The sequence below is a fragment of the Phodopus roborovskii genome, unplaced genomic scaffold (genome assembly GCF_943737965.1).
Source record: "Phodopus roborovskii unplaced genomic scaffold, PHOROB, whole genome shotgun sequence".
NCBI classification, from domain to species: Eukaryota; Metazoa; Chordata; class Mammalia; order Rodentia; family Cricetidae; genus Phodopus; species Phodopus roborovskii.
The window spans coordinates 7,866,392-7,884,698 of record NW_026126578.1 but is presented as its reverse complement, the minus strand read 5'-3'; the positions used below and the strand labels follow the sequence as shown (position 1 = coordinate 7,884,698).

General features: G+C 37.6%; 1 protein-coding gene across 6 annotated transcripts in view; it reads right to left on the bottom strand.

The window, feature by feature from the left end:
- Pparg (peroxisome proliferator activated receptor gamma) overlaps positions 1 to 18,307 on the bottom strand; it is a 128,844-nt gene that overhangs the window by 50,393 nt on the left and 60,144 nt on the right. For 5 of the 6 annotated variants that reach the window (XM_051203877.1, XM_051203874.1, XM_051203879.1 and 2 more), the window contains one exon: positions 585 to 812. In XM_051203877.1, coding sequence (XP_051059834.1) covers positions 585 to 804 — 220 coding nt within the window. In that variant the 5' untranslated portion in view covers positions 805 to 812. Of the gene's footprint in view, positions 1 to 584; positions 813 to 18,034; positions 18,135 to 18,307 lie in introns of those variants that run through there. The other variant, XM_051203873.1, reaches the window with a different exon arrangement.

Here is an 18,307-nt window from a genome sequence, read left to right as displayed (position 1 = left end):
TCTATCTAAAGAAAATAACTAGAAATTACAGGAAGTTCTTACTTATCATCAGGTAATGATTGCCAGTGACACAGGGGTGACTCTGGAAAACCAGCACATCAGCCCACAAGATAAAAATCAAGGAAACAGCATCACAGAAATGATACTTTATCTTGAAAAGTTCAGTTCTGTTTTTTTTTTTTTAAAGTCTGATGTTTGATGGTAATTTACTTAATGGCATGATGATCTATTAATCAGTTACAGTGTTAAAAAATGTAAATTTGTGCCCCAAACTGGGTTTGGGGTAAATGTCACAAAGTACAGATTAGAAAAAATATATAACTATAATAGTAACTTAGTGGTGGTAAGAGTTGGTCTACAACTGTGACTTATTAACTAATAAGAAGCTGGAAGAATTCAAAGTTTACAGCATGGACTCTCAGCCTAAGACACAACTGGCAATGTGATCATGTTAGACATGCTCCCAAGAAGGCATCAAGAAAGGAAAGAAAGGAGGGAGGGGAAGGAAAGGAGAAAAAAAGTTGGGAAAAGACATTCATGTGCTGTCTTCATGTATGTCTTAGTCATCTGAAAAGTTAACATACTTTGGTATTCTTGGAGCTTCAGGTCATATTTGTAATCAGCAACCATTGGGTCAGCTCTTGTGAATGGAATGTCTTCATAGTGTGGAGCAGAAATGCTGGAGAAATCAACTGTGGTAAAGGGCTTGATGTCAAAGGAATGGGAGTGGTCATCCATCACAGAGAGGTCCACAGAGCTGATTCCGAAGTTGGTAGGCCAGAATGGCATCTCTGTGTCAACCATGGTAATTTCTGAAATGGGAAAAAGAACAGGCCATGAGTCTAGTTCTGTAGGAGAAAGCAGTCCTCTAGGACATATAGAGAGGGAACTGAGTTCACTCATACTACCCAAGGAGGGAGGAGTGCATTACACCTTCCCAGCACCATCCAGATGGTTTTACAGTGAGAAGGAAGTCAGCTTTTACTTGAGTATACTAGCAGATATCCACAGTGTATAGCTACATGAAACCCATCTAAATGTGAGCTCTGCTCACATTGTTCTCTACAGAAGGTCATCAGCTGGATCTAGTAATGGTTATTTTTCTTACTTCAAACTGCTTCCACTTTTATTAGGATATAACTGATAAACTATTTAAATGATCACCATAGAGATGTTTTGATATACGTATGCACTGTGAAATAATTACCATCATCAATTTAATTAACACACCCATCACTTCATAGAATTATCATTGTCTCTGTGTTGAGAAAACTTAAGAATGCTTCTTAGCAAATTTCAACTATATGATACAGTATTCCTAACTGTAATCATCTTGTTGTCCATCAGATATCCAGAGCTTAATGGAAACTCTGACCAGTCTTCCCATTTCCCTTATGCCCAGTCCTCAGTAACCAGGAAGAGTATATGGCATTTGCTTTCCTGCTTCTGGCCTATTTCCCTTAGCATAATGTTCTTTTGGGTCATCTATATTGCCACAAAGGACAGACTTTTCTCTTTTTAAAAGGCCATACAGTACTCCAGTATATGTATATGTGTGTGCACGCATATACATGTGTGTATATTTGGCATATGTGTGTCTATACATACCACAGAGGTTTTGTTGCTGTTTATTTTTACTTGTTTATATGTCTTAGATTCTTACATCAATTTCATCTTTTAGCTATAGTGAATAGTGTCATAATGTATGTGGGAGCATAGAAATCTTGATAGTGTTTTTCCCTGGCCATATGTCTAGCAGTTGGACTGCTAATCACCTGGAGTTTCTACTTTTGATTTTCTAAGATCTCCACATGTGTTCTATAATGGCTTCACAGTATACAGTATACATCACCAAAAAGGTTTCTATTGTTCCACATCATTTCTTCTCTTTGTGTACCAGCCATTCTAACAGGTGTGGAACAGTATATTTTATTGTAGCTTTGATTTGTATTTTCCCCAGGGATTAGTGATGTTGAACACTTTTTCATATACCTGTTGACAATTTGTTTGCTTTCTTTTTAGAAATCGTTATGAATAGCCTTTGTGCATTGTCTTAGACTGATATCGTTGGTGTTTTGTTACTAATTTGCAGTTTTCTTGTGTGTATATTTGAGTGTGAGTGTGAGTGTGTGTATATGTGCACGTGTGTGTATGCACACACATGACCAATCACATGTATGCCTGTGCACGTGGAGGTGTCATCCTCAAGAACACCTTCCACAACCTTTGAAATTGGGTCTCTTGTGGCCTGAAGTTTAGTTAGGCTAGAATGGCTAGTGTTAAGTACTGGAGATCTTTTTTTCCCCACCTTTCAAGTGCCAGGAATACAAGTGTGTACTTGTATGTATGGTATTTTTATGTGGGTTCTGGGTATTGAACTCATGCTTACAAGCATTTTACTGGCTGAGCCATCCTTCTCCTAGCCCTGTGTATTTGAGATTCTTCTCTTTCTCTTTTTTTTTCTTTTCTACCTTTGCCTCCTAGATGCTGGGATCAAAAGTGTGTGTTACCATGCCTGGGTCTTTTAAAAAATACATTTTTATTTTATGTGCATGGATATTTGCCTACATATATGTATGTGTACCATGTACATGCTTAGTGCCTGCAGAGGCTAGAAGATTGTGTCAGTTCACCCCGAACTGGAGTTACTGGAAATTATTAACTGCCATTTAGGTGCTGGGAACTGAAGCAGGGACCTCTGGAAGAGCAGCAAATGTGCATTTTTCCTATGTATGATTTTCTATCAGAGTAAGTAAAACAAAGCTCTGAGCTATTTGGGTCCCAAGTACTAAATATGAAATATATAGACTATAAGTCTACATAATTGTAAGTATGACTTTGTTTACTTGAAATGAGATCAGCATTCAAAGCAGTGCCTAGAAAAGTAAGCACTACTTCAGAGTTGTGTAAATTCAAGATTGTTAACCCCGGTGACAAAGAAATGGGCTCATACGTTTTTATCTTGGCTGTAGTCATTTTAGCACCATTTGACAAAGGTTTTAATCACTAAGGAGATGCTCATTAAATATTTATCTATTAAACATTAAATGACTTGATGCCTGGAAGAAATAACTATGAACTTTTGGCAGAGGGAACAGGGGAGGAGAGAAACAAACAGAGCCACTGAGTACCTCCCATATACCAGACACTTCTACCTTTCCTTCCATGAGTGCTGAAATACCTTCACTTTATAGACCAATGAGAAAGGACTTGCCTTGTCAGGTTACATGACTTGCCTAAGGTCCATGGGCTAGGTAGGTGTGGGCAATTCAAACTGAAGGCTGGCTCAGAAACTTTATCCTTTCAAATATTCTCTCACTGATAAAAATGTTCTGGAATCAGGGAATGGTTCTCTTGCTTTTTCTCAGCATGCAGAAAACTAAGGTTCCCCCCCCCCCCCCACCACACACAAAGGCTGTATGAGATGAAGAGGTTCAGCTATGGTCTTCATGAAAAACAAAGTGCCTTGTAGATACAAATAAGGAGACTGGCTCTGTGGATGTGCTTTGTGGCTGCAAGAGGCCTCATTAGGCAACATTTGGGTTTCCATGCCAAATATCTGCATAATAAGTACCCAAACAACCTTCAGTTATCTGTGTTACAGTATAAACACTGCACACCAAAAAAGAGGAATGTGCATCAGTGATAACTTAGAGGACGTCCTGGTCTCAATGACATCTAGAAAGAAGTCTTTGCTCCTAATTAGCAGGAGCACCCATCAAAGTATGTCATTTGCTTCAAAATTCATCTACATGGCCCTAGCCCAAGTCACTTCATTCACTTTGCCACCCTTTGTAGCATGATTAATTTTCATCTCTGTATTAGTATTTTCATTTCAAAAGATGTCTTTTCTTGTTCAGATAATAATATCCTTAAAGTTGGATGTTTCCTATGACATCTATTGTGACTGATGGAGTGAGTTAAAGGTAGTGGGTATGCCTCTGTACAGAAGTGAAAACAAGGATGCAAAGATACCTAAGTTGCAGGAAAAAACTGGTCATTCATCATTTTTATTGTTTGAATTCTTTTTCTATTTGGGAATGGGTCCCAGGGCTTTGCACATGCTAGGCAACTGCTCTATCATTTTCCTAGTCCTCCATCTGAGCACTGGCTTTACAAGTGTGCACAATCAGGTCTGGCTATAAATTTTCAAAAATACATTTTAGTTTTATTTAAAATTAAGTGAAGGGAAAACTTTTATATAGCATCTTACCTGAGACATAGGGTGTCCCCTTGTTACTGTCCTGTGCTAGTGTGGCACACCTGTGACTACTGATAAGCCAGTATGGTTATGCTTTTATGAACTTCTCTTTGTCTTTCAAAGCTAAATACTACTTTCTCTATGAAACCTTCCATGAATCCTCATCTTCTTTAATGATGACATAATTTCTGATCTGCTTTAGTATCTATACTATAGATATAACATTTATATAATATTACTACTATAGATATAAATATATAGATATAAATGCCATGGACTCTATAGCATTTGCATGCTGTCTGGAATGAAGAGACACTTTATCATCCTGTTTTTCATTAGTCCTTCTGCATGGTTATTGTGTTCTAAACACTTGCCAATTAAGTGATAATGTTATATGGGGAAGAATAGAATGACTTCTTATTTTGCTGAGAAGGAAGAAAAAAATAGATACTTTCTCAATGGTTTAGTTTTGTCAAGATGTAAGCTCCCCTGAAAAGATTAAATTTTGGTATTAAAACTAAGACACAGCAAGAGCTCAAACTCTGCTCTAAACCCATGTTTTAGTCTTTTCCCTTTGGCAACTATCAGGAAGATTAAAACTTGGTACCCTTCTTCTTTTATCATACTGGACACTCAACCCAGACTTGCCTCATTACTGAGCTATACCTTAGTGAAGGTTTCCTTATTTTCCTAAGAAGGGAGGATGAAGAAGAAAGAAAAGCATTTGTCTCTTCATCTCCAAGAAGACATATTGCTGAAATAGATGCTTTCCCTCTCTCCCTTTTCTGTATTCTGGGACACTTTGACCTCAACAGTATTACTCCATGGACATGGTTACTGGAAGGCACAGGATCCAAACATGCTTTATTTTACTTTGACTTAGAGATGGTTCAGGAAAGCTGCTTCTTATTTTGTCTCTAGAAAACATAAGCTTCTGTTGCTGCCAAGCCGTAAGTCTAGTAGGTGTTTTTTGTTACGCCGTGCAATTACCCATGAAAGAGCAAATGGACAAAATATTTGCATGAACAACAGTCCATCTTAGGAATAATTCAGTGTTTTAACTTTCCAGCTGGGTGACATGAGTCCTGTTGCCTCAGGGCATAGCCTTCAATTTCACAACCTTTCAAAAAAGTCTTTAGACACACTCTGTGTGCAGTGACACAGCTCTATGCTATTTCTTTTTGACCTTCAAGCTTGGCTTTCAATTCTGTTATGGTTAATGAGAAGCCTTCTCATACTACTCCAAAGTATAATGCATTTCAAACAAAAGCATAATTGATTTCATGCAAGAGTAAAGTGACTTCTCTAATCGATTAGGCTCTATTTGGGAGTATGGAAGTGGGTGAGAAAGATACCAGATTAAGAAATCAAGAACCAGGACTATATGGTTTGCTTTTGGGATAGTCTGTTGTTCTCTAGGGAAAGAAAAACTACTAGAAATCTGGGGAGTGCTAGGGTGTGATTTAGTAGTAGAGAGTTTGCTTGGCAAGAGTGAAGTTACAGGTTCAATCCCCAATACAGGGGAAAAAAAAGGTAAAAAGGTAAATGACAACATCAAATCTATATGTTGATTGTTTTAAAAGTCAGGATATAAAGTTCTATGAGGTTGGGATTACAGCTCAGTGGTAGAGTGCTTGCTCAGCATGTACAAGATCCTGGGTTCAATTTCCAACACCCAAAGAGAGGAAGAAAAAAAGGACATCTGAGCTAATGTACCCCTTCAGTAATTATAATGGTTGATATTAGTAGACCCCTGAGTTTTTGGTAATGATTATACTAGATACAGGACTGGAATGATCTCTTTTAATCCTCACAACAGCTCGGTACAGGATACTCATAATTTTTTTTTTATTATTTTTCTGTTTTGACAGGGTCATACTGCACAGCCATGGGTATCCTGGAACTCACTTTGTAGACTAGACTGGCCTTGAACTCAGAGATCCCTCTTCCTCTGCCTCCTGAGAACTGAGATTACAGGCATGTACCATCATGTACTCAAAATTCTTAAAGAGGAATAATAAATCGCTGAAGATGTATTTCAGTGATATAATACTTGTCTAACATACATGAAGCTGAGTTCGAATACCAGCCCTGAAAGCTTTGAGGGAAATATGGCACAGATACAAAAGGAATTTATGGACCATTATTAGGAAGAGCTGGGTGTTGTGCACAAATGTCTGAAGCTCTGTACCACACACTTAACCTCCTAAACTAAACCATTCTGCTAGGATCTTCCTGATCTTCCATGTCCACACTAAACATCAACACACTTCAACAATTCTTGCTGGGCCAGGCTAACATAGGATGCTGGTGATGAATGCTAAAGGGTAACTCAGAGAAACAGATTCAGATGGGTAATGAAGCAATGTAGCAGCATCTCATAGATTCTCTAGAGCTCAGTAACTTGGTTAGTGATGACTTTCAAGAGACTTAACCATGGATTTTCAATGTCTTCTTGTTTTAGTTAATATCATGGTACTCACAAGTATGGCTCCCACTTGTTTACCCAGTCATCCCTTCCTTACTGATCTGTGTAAATCACAGCATAGTACAAACTAACTTGGGAATTATGTGAGCCAACATCCAGAGACAAAAATTGTCCTGAAACATTACAAGGGAAAAAGCTATTTTGAAATAATTGTTGTTCCCCAATTGACAGTAAAAGAAGATGGGCATAATGATCTGCTTATGAACACAGTCAGTGAGAGACTGGGTGGACAAGAATATATCTTTTCTGTCTTCTAGCTCAGCATCATTTGAGCTTCATGATGTTGTTACTATATTGATATAATATGTTGAAAAAGAGACTTTTATTGGAAACCAGTTTTTAGAGATCAAGATGTATTTGGTCTTAATTAATATATATAAGTCACATCAAATTTCAAAAGCCTCATGCAAGAAACCATTTACCAGATGACAGATTGTCACAGAATAAAATGCAGAAAAAATAAGCAACAGAGTTGTTCCTGTTCTGGTTTGAATGTGAAATGAACTCCACATATGTTGAAGCACTTGGTACCCAGCTACCATGCACAATTTTGGAACATTTAAGGAGGTGGGGCCTACTGGAGCAAGCAGGCTATTGAGGGGTGGGCCTTGAGGGTTTTAGCCCAGCCCCATTCCATCCTCCAGTCTTTTTTCTGGTTCCTATCCAAGTGGTGAGGACTTGAGTCTGAGCTGCTTACTGCCATTTCTAGCCATAGTGATACTTCTTAAACTAGGATCCCCAATAAATCCTTCTTCCTCTAGGTCATTTCTTACCAGGCACTTGGTCACAGTGAAGAGAAAAGTATGCACTACATTAACAAAAATAATAACTTTCAAATGAATAGGAAGGCTGAAGGAGTGCTTCATCTAATAGATTAAGCATTGTGGTGGTCTGTTTTCACATAATAAATACAGATAAACCTAACATATTTGTTAATTTTGTAGGTTGTTTTCTGAACAATAACAATAAAGTAGGAAGGAGCATTGTTACGTCTGATGCCCAGATGCAAATTCTTCCTTGGAGGTCTTAGTTTCATGATCTCTCTATGACTAATTTCTCTATCTGTAAAATAATGCTACCTTGTTCTGTTCTGAAGATTAATGAGACAATATATGTAAAAACCTATCATAAGGACAGATACTTACTAAGCTCTAAATAAACAATAGTTGTAACTTTTGTACATAATAGTAGTCAGAGTCCTATTATCATATAAAAGGTGGGCTAAAAGCCTCCAATGCGGCCCCTGGGGGACAGGAAGAGGAAGAAACACCAGCAGAGTCCTATTGTTCAAACAGAACTATGCCTAAAACAGATGTCCTGTTTTAAAGACCTCTGGTAATGGAGAGTGCCTGGCTTCCCAAAGTTTCTCACTCTAGTGCTCCCTTGCTGCTTTGTGGCAGGGAATGTCTTTCTAATCTGGCACCCTCCAACTGTATTATACATATGCTAATGATGTTCCTTTAAAAATCATTACACAGAAAAATATCAGGTAGTCAAGTAAATTTAGGAAGTCTAGGTTAGACAAGGCTGAACCTTGACTACAAGACTTAAATTCATGATTCAATGTTTGAAGGACAAGTGTTTATGAAACCACATATCTACTGATGTTGGAGCTTTTAAATATTCCTGTCAAAGTTATTACAATGTAATCATGGACAACTGACTTAACCCCAAATTACAGGACTACATTGTGGAGTTGAGAGGAGAAAGAAGTGTGTTGGGGAAAGGCAATGTGGTATTAAAGGAGTTGACAGCTTATGTTCTACAGTTAGAGGTTAACAGTTGATGAACACAGTATAAAAAGTAGCAGTCAAGCATGAAGATAAATGCTAGATGAGAGTTCTGGAGTTAAATGTCAGTACCTTCAAAACAGAATTATTGTGGCCCTGGGGATTTCTATTTTTTTTTTTTTAATTAAAGTCTTTATACTGTCTGAAGTCTAAAAAAAATGACATATTCAAATTAAGTTACGACCTCTTAAATTACCCCAACCTCTTAAATACTTTTTAACTGTAATTATTTCCCCATGATTTCACCTAACAAAGAGGAGTAAGCTTATTCCTTGCATGTACTTTGTATTATTAAAAAGAAATGTTCAGTTAATAATATGGAGAAGTAGAAAATATATACTGAAATAAAAGAAAAAATTGATATTTGACCAAAAGATGGCTTTCCTTCTAAGTAACATAAAATTCTATTTATTTACTTTAAAAATATGTGGGTAACTCTGTGTGTATCCGTGCTCACATGTACATCTGTGTTCAGGAGCCTGATTATGTGTGGAAGCCAGAGGAAGATGTTGGGTGTCACCTAGTTTTGAGGCAGGGTCTTTCATTAGTCTAGAGCTCACCTGTTAGGTTAGGGTGACTGGCCATTGAGCCCCAGGATCTGTCTGCTCCTTCCTCCTCATCACTGGGATTACAAATGTTGCTGACTTTTTAAAAATATGGGTTCTGGGAATTGAACTCAGGTTCTTGTGTCTTCTAGGCAAGCACTTTTATCAACTGAGTCATTTTCTCGGCCTCCCCTATATCAATTTTCTTCTTTTCCTTGATTATTTGTCATGGGTCTTTATCAAAAGAGGAAAATGATTCCGAATTTCATTTACAGAGCATAATGATAGCTAACCATTTTTAATCACTTAAGCGGAAGGCATATACTTCTGTGTATATGATATATAAAATATAATTTGCATATAAGATGGTCCAGGAAGGTATATATAATTATTACCACTTAATAGTGTTAAAAAGTAGACTTAGAGTTAAGTAAATTGCATAACATTACACAGTTAATTGATATTGCAACAGGAATTTAAATTCAGTTGTGGCTTCTCTGACTATAGAAAGAGTTAGAAATAAATTCTGTGTTGTGTTATTTGTTTATTCAGTATAAGAAAACATAGTTTTATTCTATTTAGGATTGTATTAAAAACTAAACCTAGTGTTTCTCTGATTTGATTTCCTGCTGGATTTAGTAGAAGATCAAGCATCTAGTGTGTATGTCTATTTGCACATTTCATTGTAATAAACCAAAGGCTCATGGCAAATGTTTAATTCAGATCAACAGTCTCAGAGAGACTGTAGCCTTAGCCTCAGGCTCTAAAAGGTAGAGCACAATCATATTTTATCATTTTATCTCTAAAAGTTCTTTTTTTTTTATTTAATGGCTATACTAGCTCAAGCATGACTTATGGTTTTTCTGTTAAATTTTCTTTTTTTCTAAAGCAAGATTCTAGTAATAATCTAACCAGGACTAAAACTAACTGCTGATAGCTAGTGTGGTTGAAATGAAATTACTACTTTGCCCAGTATATACTGGAATCAAGTAAAAATTGTGCTCATTCAAAAATGAATGAGAATACCCTATTATAGGTCCCAGGAACAATAAAGAAAAAAAAAATAAGTAGGCTGGGATGTAGCTCAGTGGTAGAGGATATTCTTAAAGGGCTAGAGGGACGGCTTAGTGGTTGAGAACTCATCCAGAGAACCCAGGTTCAATTCCCAGAACCCACATGGCAGCTCACAACTGTTTGAAACTCTAGTTTCAGGGGATCCAACACCCTTACATAGACATACATGCAGGCAAAATACCAATGTGTATAAAATAAAAATAAATAAGTCATTAAAAAATAAGAAAAAAAAAAGAATAATGTTCTTGGTATACTAAACACCCTGGCTTATCTTTAGCACACACACACAATGTACAACACACACACACACACACACACACACACACACACATATATACACACACACAGAGTTTACAAAAGAATATTATAAACAGTTTTATGGTACAGACTCAATAACCTAGATAAAGTAAGCCTGTTTCTTGGACCCATTCCTTAAAACACAGTTGGCCAAAATGTACCCAAGAAGAAATTGAATAGACCTGTATCTGCTAAAGAAACTGAATAAGTAATTAATAACCATATAAAATAGAAAGCCAAGGTGCATTTAGTGGTCATTTTTTTTCTGTTGTTGTTTGTTTGTTTGTTTTTCAAGACAGGGTTTCTCTGTGGCTTTGGAGGCTATCCTGGAACTAGCTCTTGTAGATCAGGCTGGTCTCGAACTCACAGAGACCCTTCTGCCTCTGCCTCCCAAGGGCTGGGATCAAAGGGGTGCACCACTACTGCCCCATTTATTGGTCAGTTTAATCAATCAGTCAAGGCAGAAATCATACCAGTAGAAACAGTTTTAATAATTCTTGATGCTATGAGGCCAGCATTATCCTAATAGCAAAACAAGATAAAGCTATTGTAAGGGATAAAACCCTGCAAACTAACTCAGTCATGAATATAGACAAAACAAAACAAAACAAAACAAAAACTTCAACATAATGTTAAGAAATTGAATCTTACAATGTATAAGAATAACTATACACAGTGTCACATACCTAGTATTTGGGAGGCAGGTGTTTGAGTTAGAGGCCAGTCTGGTCTACATAGAGAGTTCTAGGACATCCAGCAGTACATAGAGAGACCCTCAAACAAACAAACAGACAAACAAACACAAAAAATCAAAAAAATACCCACAAACCCAGAAGTTCTGTATACTATTTATCCTAACTAGACATGAAGTTTCTCATTGATAACATAGGAGAAAATCTAGGTGAGTGCAGTGGTGGTTTCTTTAGATACAACATGAAAGCAATGGTCCATGACAATGGAGTATGAAGTTCTGAAAGGAATGAGTTATCAAGCCATGAGAAAATAGGGAGGAAGCATATGTCACAGGTAAAGAAGCTAATCTGAATGGGATATATAATATATAATTCCAATCATATTATAATATTCTAGGAAATGTAAAAATTATGTAGATTAAAATATTTATTTTAACAATTGTGTGTGTGCATGCGTGTGTGTGTGTGTGTGTATGTGTGTGTGTGTGTGTGTGTGTGTGTGTGTGTGTGTTTGGGTTATGTGAATGAGCAACCTGATCAAGATCTCTGCCTCCCTGGTGCTAATGCTGTAGTCTAGAGGGACAAAGCAGACTATAAGGTATAAACACAATGAACTATATGGTGTAGAAGATGAGGGATGCTTTAAAAGTAGGAGAAAAGAAGAGTAGAAAGGCAGTGGGAAGGGCAGGGTGGAAAAGGCTATACTTACTGGAAGCTAAGGTCTGAGTAAAGACTTGAGGGGCTAAGAGAGACAGTCAAGGACATGTCAGAGAAAAAGTAGTCGTGGAAGAACAGGAGGGAGACCAGGCAAGACTATTCATAGACTATTAGGGGGCTAGAAAGGATGCAGCAGTGATGCTACAGCACAGACAAGGGGAGATGGACAAGAGAAGAAAAGAAACACAGAAGTCTCCTGGGATGGGGTAGGCAGTACTTGATCAATTTGGGCTTTTGATCATTACTTGTGAGTTGGAAGCCACTAAATGATGTTGATCCAGGGACAGGCCTGATTTTTTAACATGATTGATAGGAGGTGGGTGGAGAACAATATTGGGAAGAAGTACAGGCACATTAAACAAGCAAACAACAAGACCAGGCTGCAGAAACACATAGAGACAGCTTACCTGAGCATGGAGGAGCTAACGGGCCCCCAGACTGATAGCTGGGAATCCAGCATGGGACTGACTCAGGCCCCCCTGAATATGAGTCTCAGCCAGAAGGACTGAGCAGTCTAAGCGACCTCAGACAGTGGAGCCAGGATGTATCCCTGGTGCACAAAAGGACTTTGCTAACATATCCCCCAAGGAGGGATAACTGCCTTAACCTGGAGACAGGAGAGAAGTCCTAGTCCCTACTTCACATGACCTGTCAGATCTACATGACCCCAACTGGATGGCATTCCCCTACATATGGAATTGGGGTGGGGGGATGGGAGGGGAGTGTGGTTAGGGTGTATGTGAGAGGGCAGAGAGTGTAAAAGGGAGGGAGAGAGGGAAAGAGAGGGAACTGGGATCGACATGTAAAATAATAAATTAAAAAAAATGCTCTGACTCAAAAATTTAAGTTCAAGGACAAGTTACTGGGGAAAAGGATTTCTATTTTTGTTTCCACAGAAAATGGAAAGCTGTGGATTCCTTCCAGATTAATGTGGTTTGATCAAGCCAGACTGCCTGAAACAGAGTACCAAGTGATCTTACATTCAAAACAGCTGGACAAAGCAGCCTTGCAGACTACAGCCAGGATTTCTGCATCTTCTTAGAATCCCCCATGACAGCGCCCCTTACCAGCAGGAAGTAGTTTGGAGAGAATGACTCCCAAATTCCCAAATATTGTCTATAAATGTTTGTTTTCATTTAAATGGACTTGGTTATACAAAATAAATAAATAAATAAGGGGAAAAAACAAGCAAACAAATAAAATCTGTCAAGAGACCACTCTAGTCCAAAGACAATAGACTGGATCAGGCTTTGGCAGCCTAGGAGGTAGAGGAGAGAGCACATTTTTAGATTGGAGAAGACAAGAACCATTAGATATGGCTATTCAGAGAAAGTTTCATGGAACAGGTTGAAGTTCCTTGAACCTGACCTTGAAAGACAGGGAGAATTTGAAAAGGTGTACAAATGGGAAAGGCATTTAAGGACATACTAAACTTGGAGGTAAGTGGGAATGTGGGTGTATTCTTGCAAAATGAGATTAGTCTGAAGAGAGCTGAACAAGCCCCTTCCTGGGTTATGGTGGGAAGGAAGGTAAAATATAAGAAGTGGAACCAGGCTACCGGAAGGTAGTGAACGCCAGGCAAAGGTATGGGTTTCACAACACTATGATGCCTTGCAAGCAGCAGACAGTAACAGTTAAGACTTCTGGAGACAGTTTTAAGGCTGTTCATCTGCAAACCTCAAGTGGATGTAAGAGTAGAGTTTCTATCCAGGAGAACCAACGAAAGGCCACACAGGAAACCTGGCATAGACTAAGGAGGGTTAACTGGCATGTACTTTATGGTGTTAAATACACATGGCACTTTCCACATGTGGGAACCTTAATCTTGTGTTGGCAATCTCTTATTCAAATAAAAATTACATGGGTCTAAAGCACTGTGTGTTCAAATAGCCATGTGACCTCAATTCTGGGATTGTAAGAGTAAGATTGCCGCTGCTGTTAGTTGCACATACCATTTCTGTGTCTGTAAATTAGCTACAGGTGCAAACCATGCATACAAAGGAAAGAGTAGCCCAGTAGAAATGTACAGAAACCAGATTCTATTCAAAGGACTCCAACACATTATCAAATATATTTTCATAATACTCAACACCAGTAGACAGACAGGAAGCATTGATTAACTTCTATGGCACTCTAGTGTGTCTTAAGAAGCTAAAATAATGGGGCTGTGGATCAGTTCTGGTCCCCCAAGTCAGTGAAGAAATTTACACAGCTCAGATTTCCTATGAGCCAAGAAATGTATACTTAACAATACACTATGACTTTAGAATGTCTCCAGCATTACTTCTTCAGGGTAAACGTATATTAACTAAAGGAGTGTACTCACAGACACAGTGACTTGACAATATTAGAGCTATGATTGTATTTCTTGTTTAAGGGATTATATTTTATACTATTTTACACTCACATTTTAGCACTTAAAGAGATTAACTGCTCTTAGGCTGCTTTCAAAACCAATTATAACATGATAAACAAAAGTTAGCCAGCTGTGATGGGCCTACCTATGATCTCAGCTCTACGGAGGAAGAAACAGAAAGACTGTGGGTTTAAGGTTTTGTTAAGAGCTTGCCTTAACAAAATCTTGTATTTTCTTGTAAGTGACATTTCTTTCATGATTTTCATATACTTTAATTTCATATCTTTTGGGGGAATATAAGAGAACTGATCATTTTGGGAATACACCAAATCTAGAAATCAACCTAATTTAAGCCTTGGAGTTTAAGAAAGAAGTTCACAATAGTTAAATAAAAAATACAGACATAACTAGAGCCAATCTAAGGAAAATGTTAATACCAACAACTATCAGATTCTATTAAAATGCTTTGAATTCTTTATCCTTCTTCACTGTGAGGGATGGAAGCAGGGATTTTGTGCATGCTAGGCAAGTACATTCCAGCTCTTTGAATTGCTATTGCACAGTACATTATGAAATTCAGAGTTGTAGCAATAATTTAAATCTTTTGTGGATTTTCACTTCAACAAATAAAGATTATAAGAACCTAGACAGGTTTATTTTTTAATATCTCTGAGGGGAAAAATGAACAATCATGGCTTCCATTTAAACTCAGAGAATAATTTCAATTTTTGGCAGGTTGGTTTCTTCAGAGATGAATGCTAAGGCAGTGGGAAGTAATTTCCCCATTGTAAATACAACAAAACAAAGCAACCCAGGGCTGGAGATGAAGCTCTCTGGTAGGGCACTTGCCTGGCATACATAAGCTGCTGGGCTCCATCCCCAGTACTATAAAGATTTGTTGTTGTTGTTTTGGCTTGTTTTTTTTTTTAAGATGAGATATAGAACTGTTTTCTTCAAGTTTGATTATTTCCTTCTTAAAACACTCATGGGGGGGTGTCGTAAAGATGCCACCTTTTAGCACTGGTAGTATAGCAATGGGCATAGCTGCTTTCTAAGAGGCCTTTGTAAAATTCAAATAACTGCTACTTTTAGTGCAAGGAAGATGATTCCAGGTTTTGTTTTCCATATTCTTTAAACTGCTTAAAAATAAGATACTCTACTCTCAGAGTATTTTATTTGATCCTCTGGTAACAAACATGACAAGACTAAAACAATAAACCTCACAGGAGGGCTTTAGATCTGCCTTTACAAATACTGTGCCATTTAATCTTCACAGTGACCCTGTTAAAATACGGGGACACAGAAGGCTCACAAGGAAAAGGGAAATGACCTGTTCTATTCATGAACTAGTATGTAGGCAAAACAGGACTAGTCCTTATCCTGTGGTCCCTTTTAAACTTCTGCCAGGTGAGAACTTCAGTCAGTTATCGGTTCTTAGTATACCATTGTCTAGAGCCCCTTAGATAGTTTAAACATCCCCCAATGAAGTGGTGTGTAATCAACACTGCTCCCATCTCTGTGGGACTTCGGTTTTGAAGGGCTCTATTGCAGCATTTGTCATGTCTCTAAGGCGCATTTTCATTGCTCAATCAGATCCAGAGGACAAGTGTCATCATCCTTCAAGCTCTGGTGCAACAGCCGAAAATTATAGAATCCACACAGGACTGAGTCTGGCACTCAGAGTGGGAGGCATATTGAGCATGAGTCTGAGGAAGTGTCCCTTCCACTGTGCCAATTTTGATTAGTGGAAATCAGAGCCAGCATGAGGTTACTTGGGGTTGCCTGTAGAACTCTTGATTAAAAAAAAAAAAAAAAAAGAAGTAAGATGAAAGGGACACAGTGCTCATGGAGCCTGTGTGTGTGTGTGGGGGGGGATGTATAGATGTTCTTTTTGGGCATAGTGGTTAAATGAGAGACTTTAAAGTCATGGATATGACCAATGCAGCTGCTGTGGCAGTACCCAGCTGAGGTCCACCACCCAATCTACTTTGCTTCAGATGGGGAAGAATGGATAACTAAGCTGATGGTCTTAGATCTCTGCAGCATTTCATCAGTGCTGGTCTTGGATAGCTAATGATGATTGTACACTTGATTATTTCCAAGTTTATCTGTTTGTTTTAGCAGGAGTAGATTAAACATTAAATGGTCAACCACAAAACACAATAGAAGTAATAAACAGGTTGTTGGACTTCAGGAGCTCAAATTAATATTTTAATAACTTAAAAAAAAACAGATACTATGTTACCCAGGCTAGCCCCAACTCTTGTTCATGACAGATCCTTCTAGTCCAGTCTCCCAAGTAGCTGAGACTATAAGCCACAGCATCATTCCTGGCAAATAATTCTATTTTGTACCATTTTAATGAAGAAAGAAAGTGTTGGGTTAGTACACTAGAAAGATTTCAGACTCAGGGAAATTACATTTAGGACAAAGTCATGGCGTACAATAAAGAAATTGGTACAGAATAAAAATCTTGATTGTGAGCCTAGCCTTTGAATCACCTAACTATCTCTTGCTATAATCAGCATTTGCCTGGTAGTCAACCTAAAATATCAATTGTGCTACATTCTAGACAAGTTCTTTTCTAAGAGACAAAACTACCAAGTTGAAATCAAGAATTATTTCATAATGTAGTCAGGGTATTATGTCCTGAGGCTGGCTAGAACTAATATGGATAGCAATCACTTTCATGGCTTATAGAAAAATAGAATATTTTATAGAAATAATTAAACTAAACTCCTGTATACAAAACTCAGATGACAAAAATATTCACTGAGTCAATAACAAAGCTGGGGGTCAGATCAGACGTAGACAGTGCACACTCAATCCTGAGTTGGGTTCTTAGCATCATATACAAAACAAACAAACAAACAAAAAACAATAAAATTTTAGAAATATTTTTCACTTTAAAAACTAAATAGTTTTAAAAATAGTGACAAAAGTGTTCAAATGTTAGGTTTCCAGGGAAATTAAAAGGCAAAGTTATTCATTTTAACCAACTAATGACTTCATTTTAATGCTTTCATCCTTCCATTGTAAAGCACAAGTTGTTCTACTCAAACAACCTGTTTTATATTCAATCTATGAGATGAGAAATACAAAACAGAAACACTAGAATAAACAAGAAATGATATAAAACAGAAGAAGCTGTGCTTAAGAAACTCCAGTAGAAGGAGCTATAGAAATAGAGAACATACATTTTGTAACGGACAAGAAGAAAATGTTGGAAAAGGAGAATTTTGTTCCTCTACAGCAAATTTGAATAGAAGTAATGGTAAATTGTTTATTCAGCATGTATCTAGCCTTATTTTCCTTGTGTGTAAAGTGAGAGGCTTAGAGCAGATATTCTTTAATTAGGCTCAGAGTATCCTAAAATTTCTAAAGCAGAATGTAACATGTTCCTATGTTCTAGGAGCTTGCAATTCTTTGGGAGAAAGAGGATGCAGATTTGAAAGTACAATAAAGAAATACTTGAAGAAAAATTAAAATTCTACAAGAGCGATAAAAACTGCTACAAAAGATATCTAACACAATAAAAGAGGGGAAACTGCTGATTCTTCAAGTATTCTAAAATGCTCACACAAATTTTTGGGATATATATGCAAATGTAGGAAACAATAATGAACAGGTTTGGTTTTGGATATTTAAATACCTTCAACACATAATTCAGGAGATAGAAACCATGCATAGAGATAAAATATGGATTAGGTTAGGGTTCAATGCTGAAGGTTCTGAATACATTGACAACTGACCACCATAGAAGTGGTCACAGGATTGAAATACTGTAATGCACATGTGGAAAATAGACATGCAATTTCACCCACACATGAATGCCCAAAGCATCCCCGGCAGCAACATCAGAAGTGGACTTTACCTTGTGAAGTGCTCACAGGCAAGGCATCAGCGAAGGCACCATGCTCTGGGTCAACAGGAGAGTCTCCCAGAGTTTCCCCCATAACAGCATAAAACAGAGATTTGGTTTAAGTCACACTGGTGTTTTGTCTATGTCTTGCAAAAGATCAGTTTGTTAAAGGAAAAAGGCTTGTGGTCATAGAGCTTATGAATATGTTAATGAGTCAAGACACCAGTTTTCAAATATTTGGGAGAGGTGGAAATAAACACAGAAAGGATCAGGCCTGAATTGGCT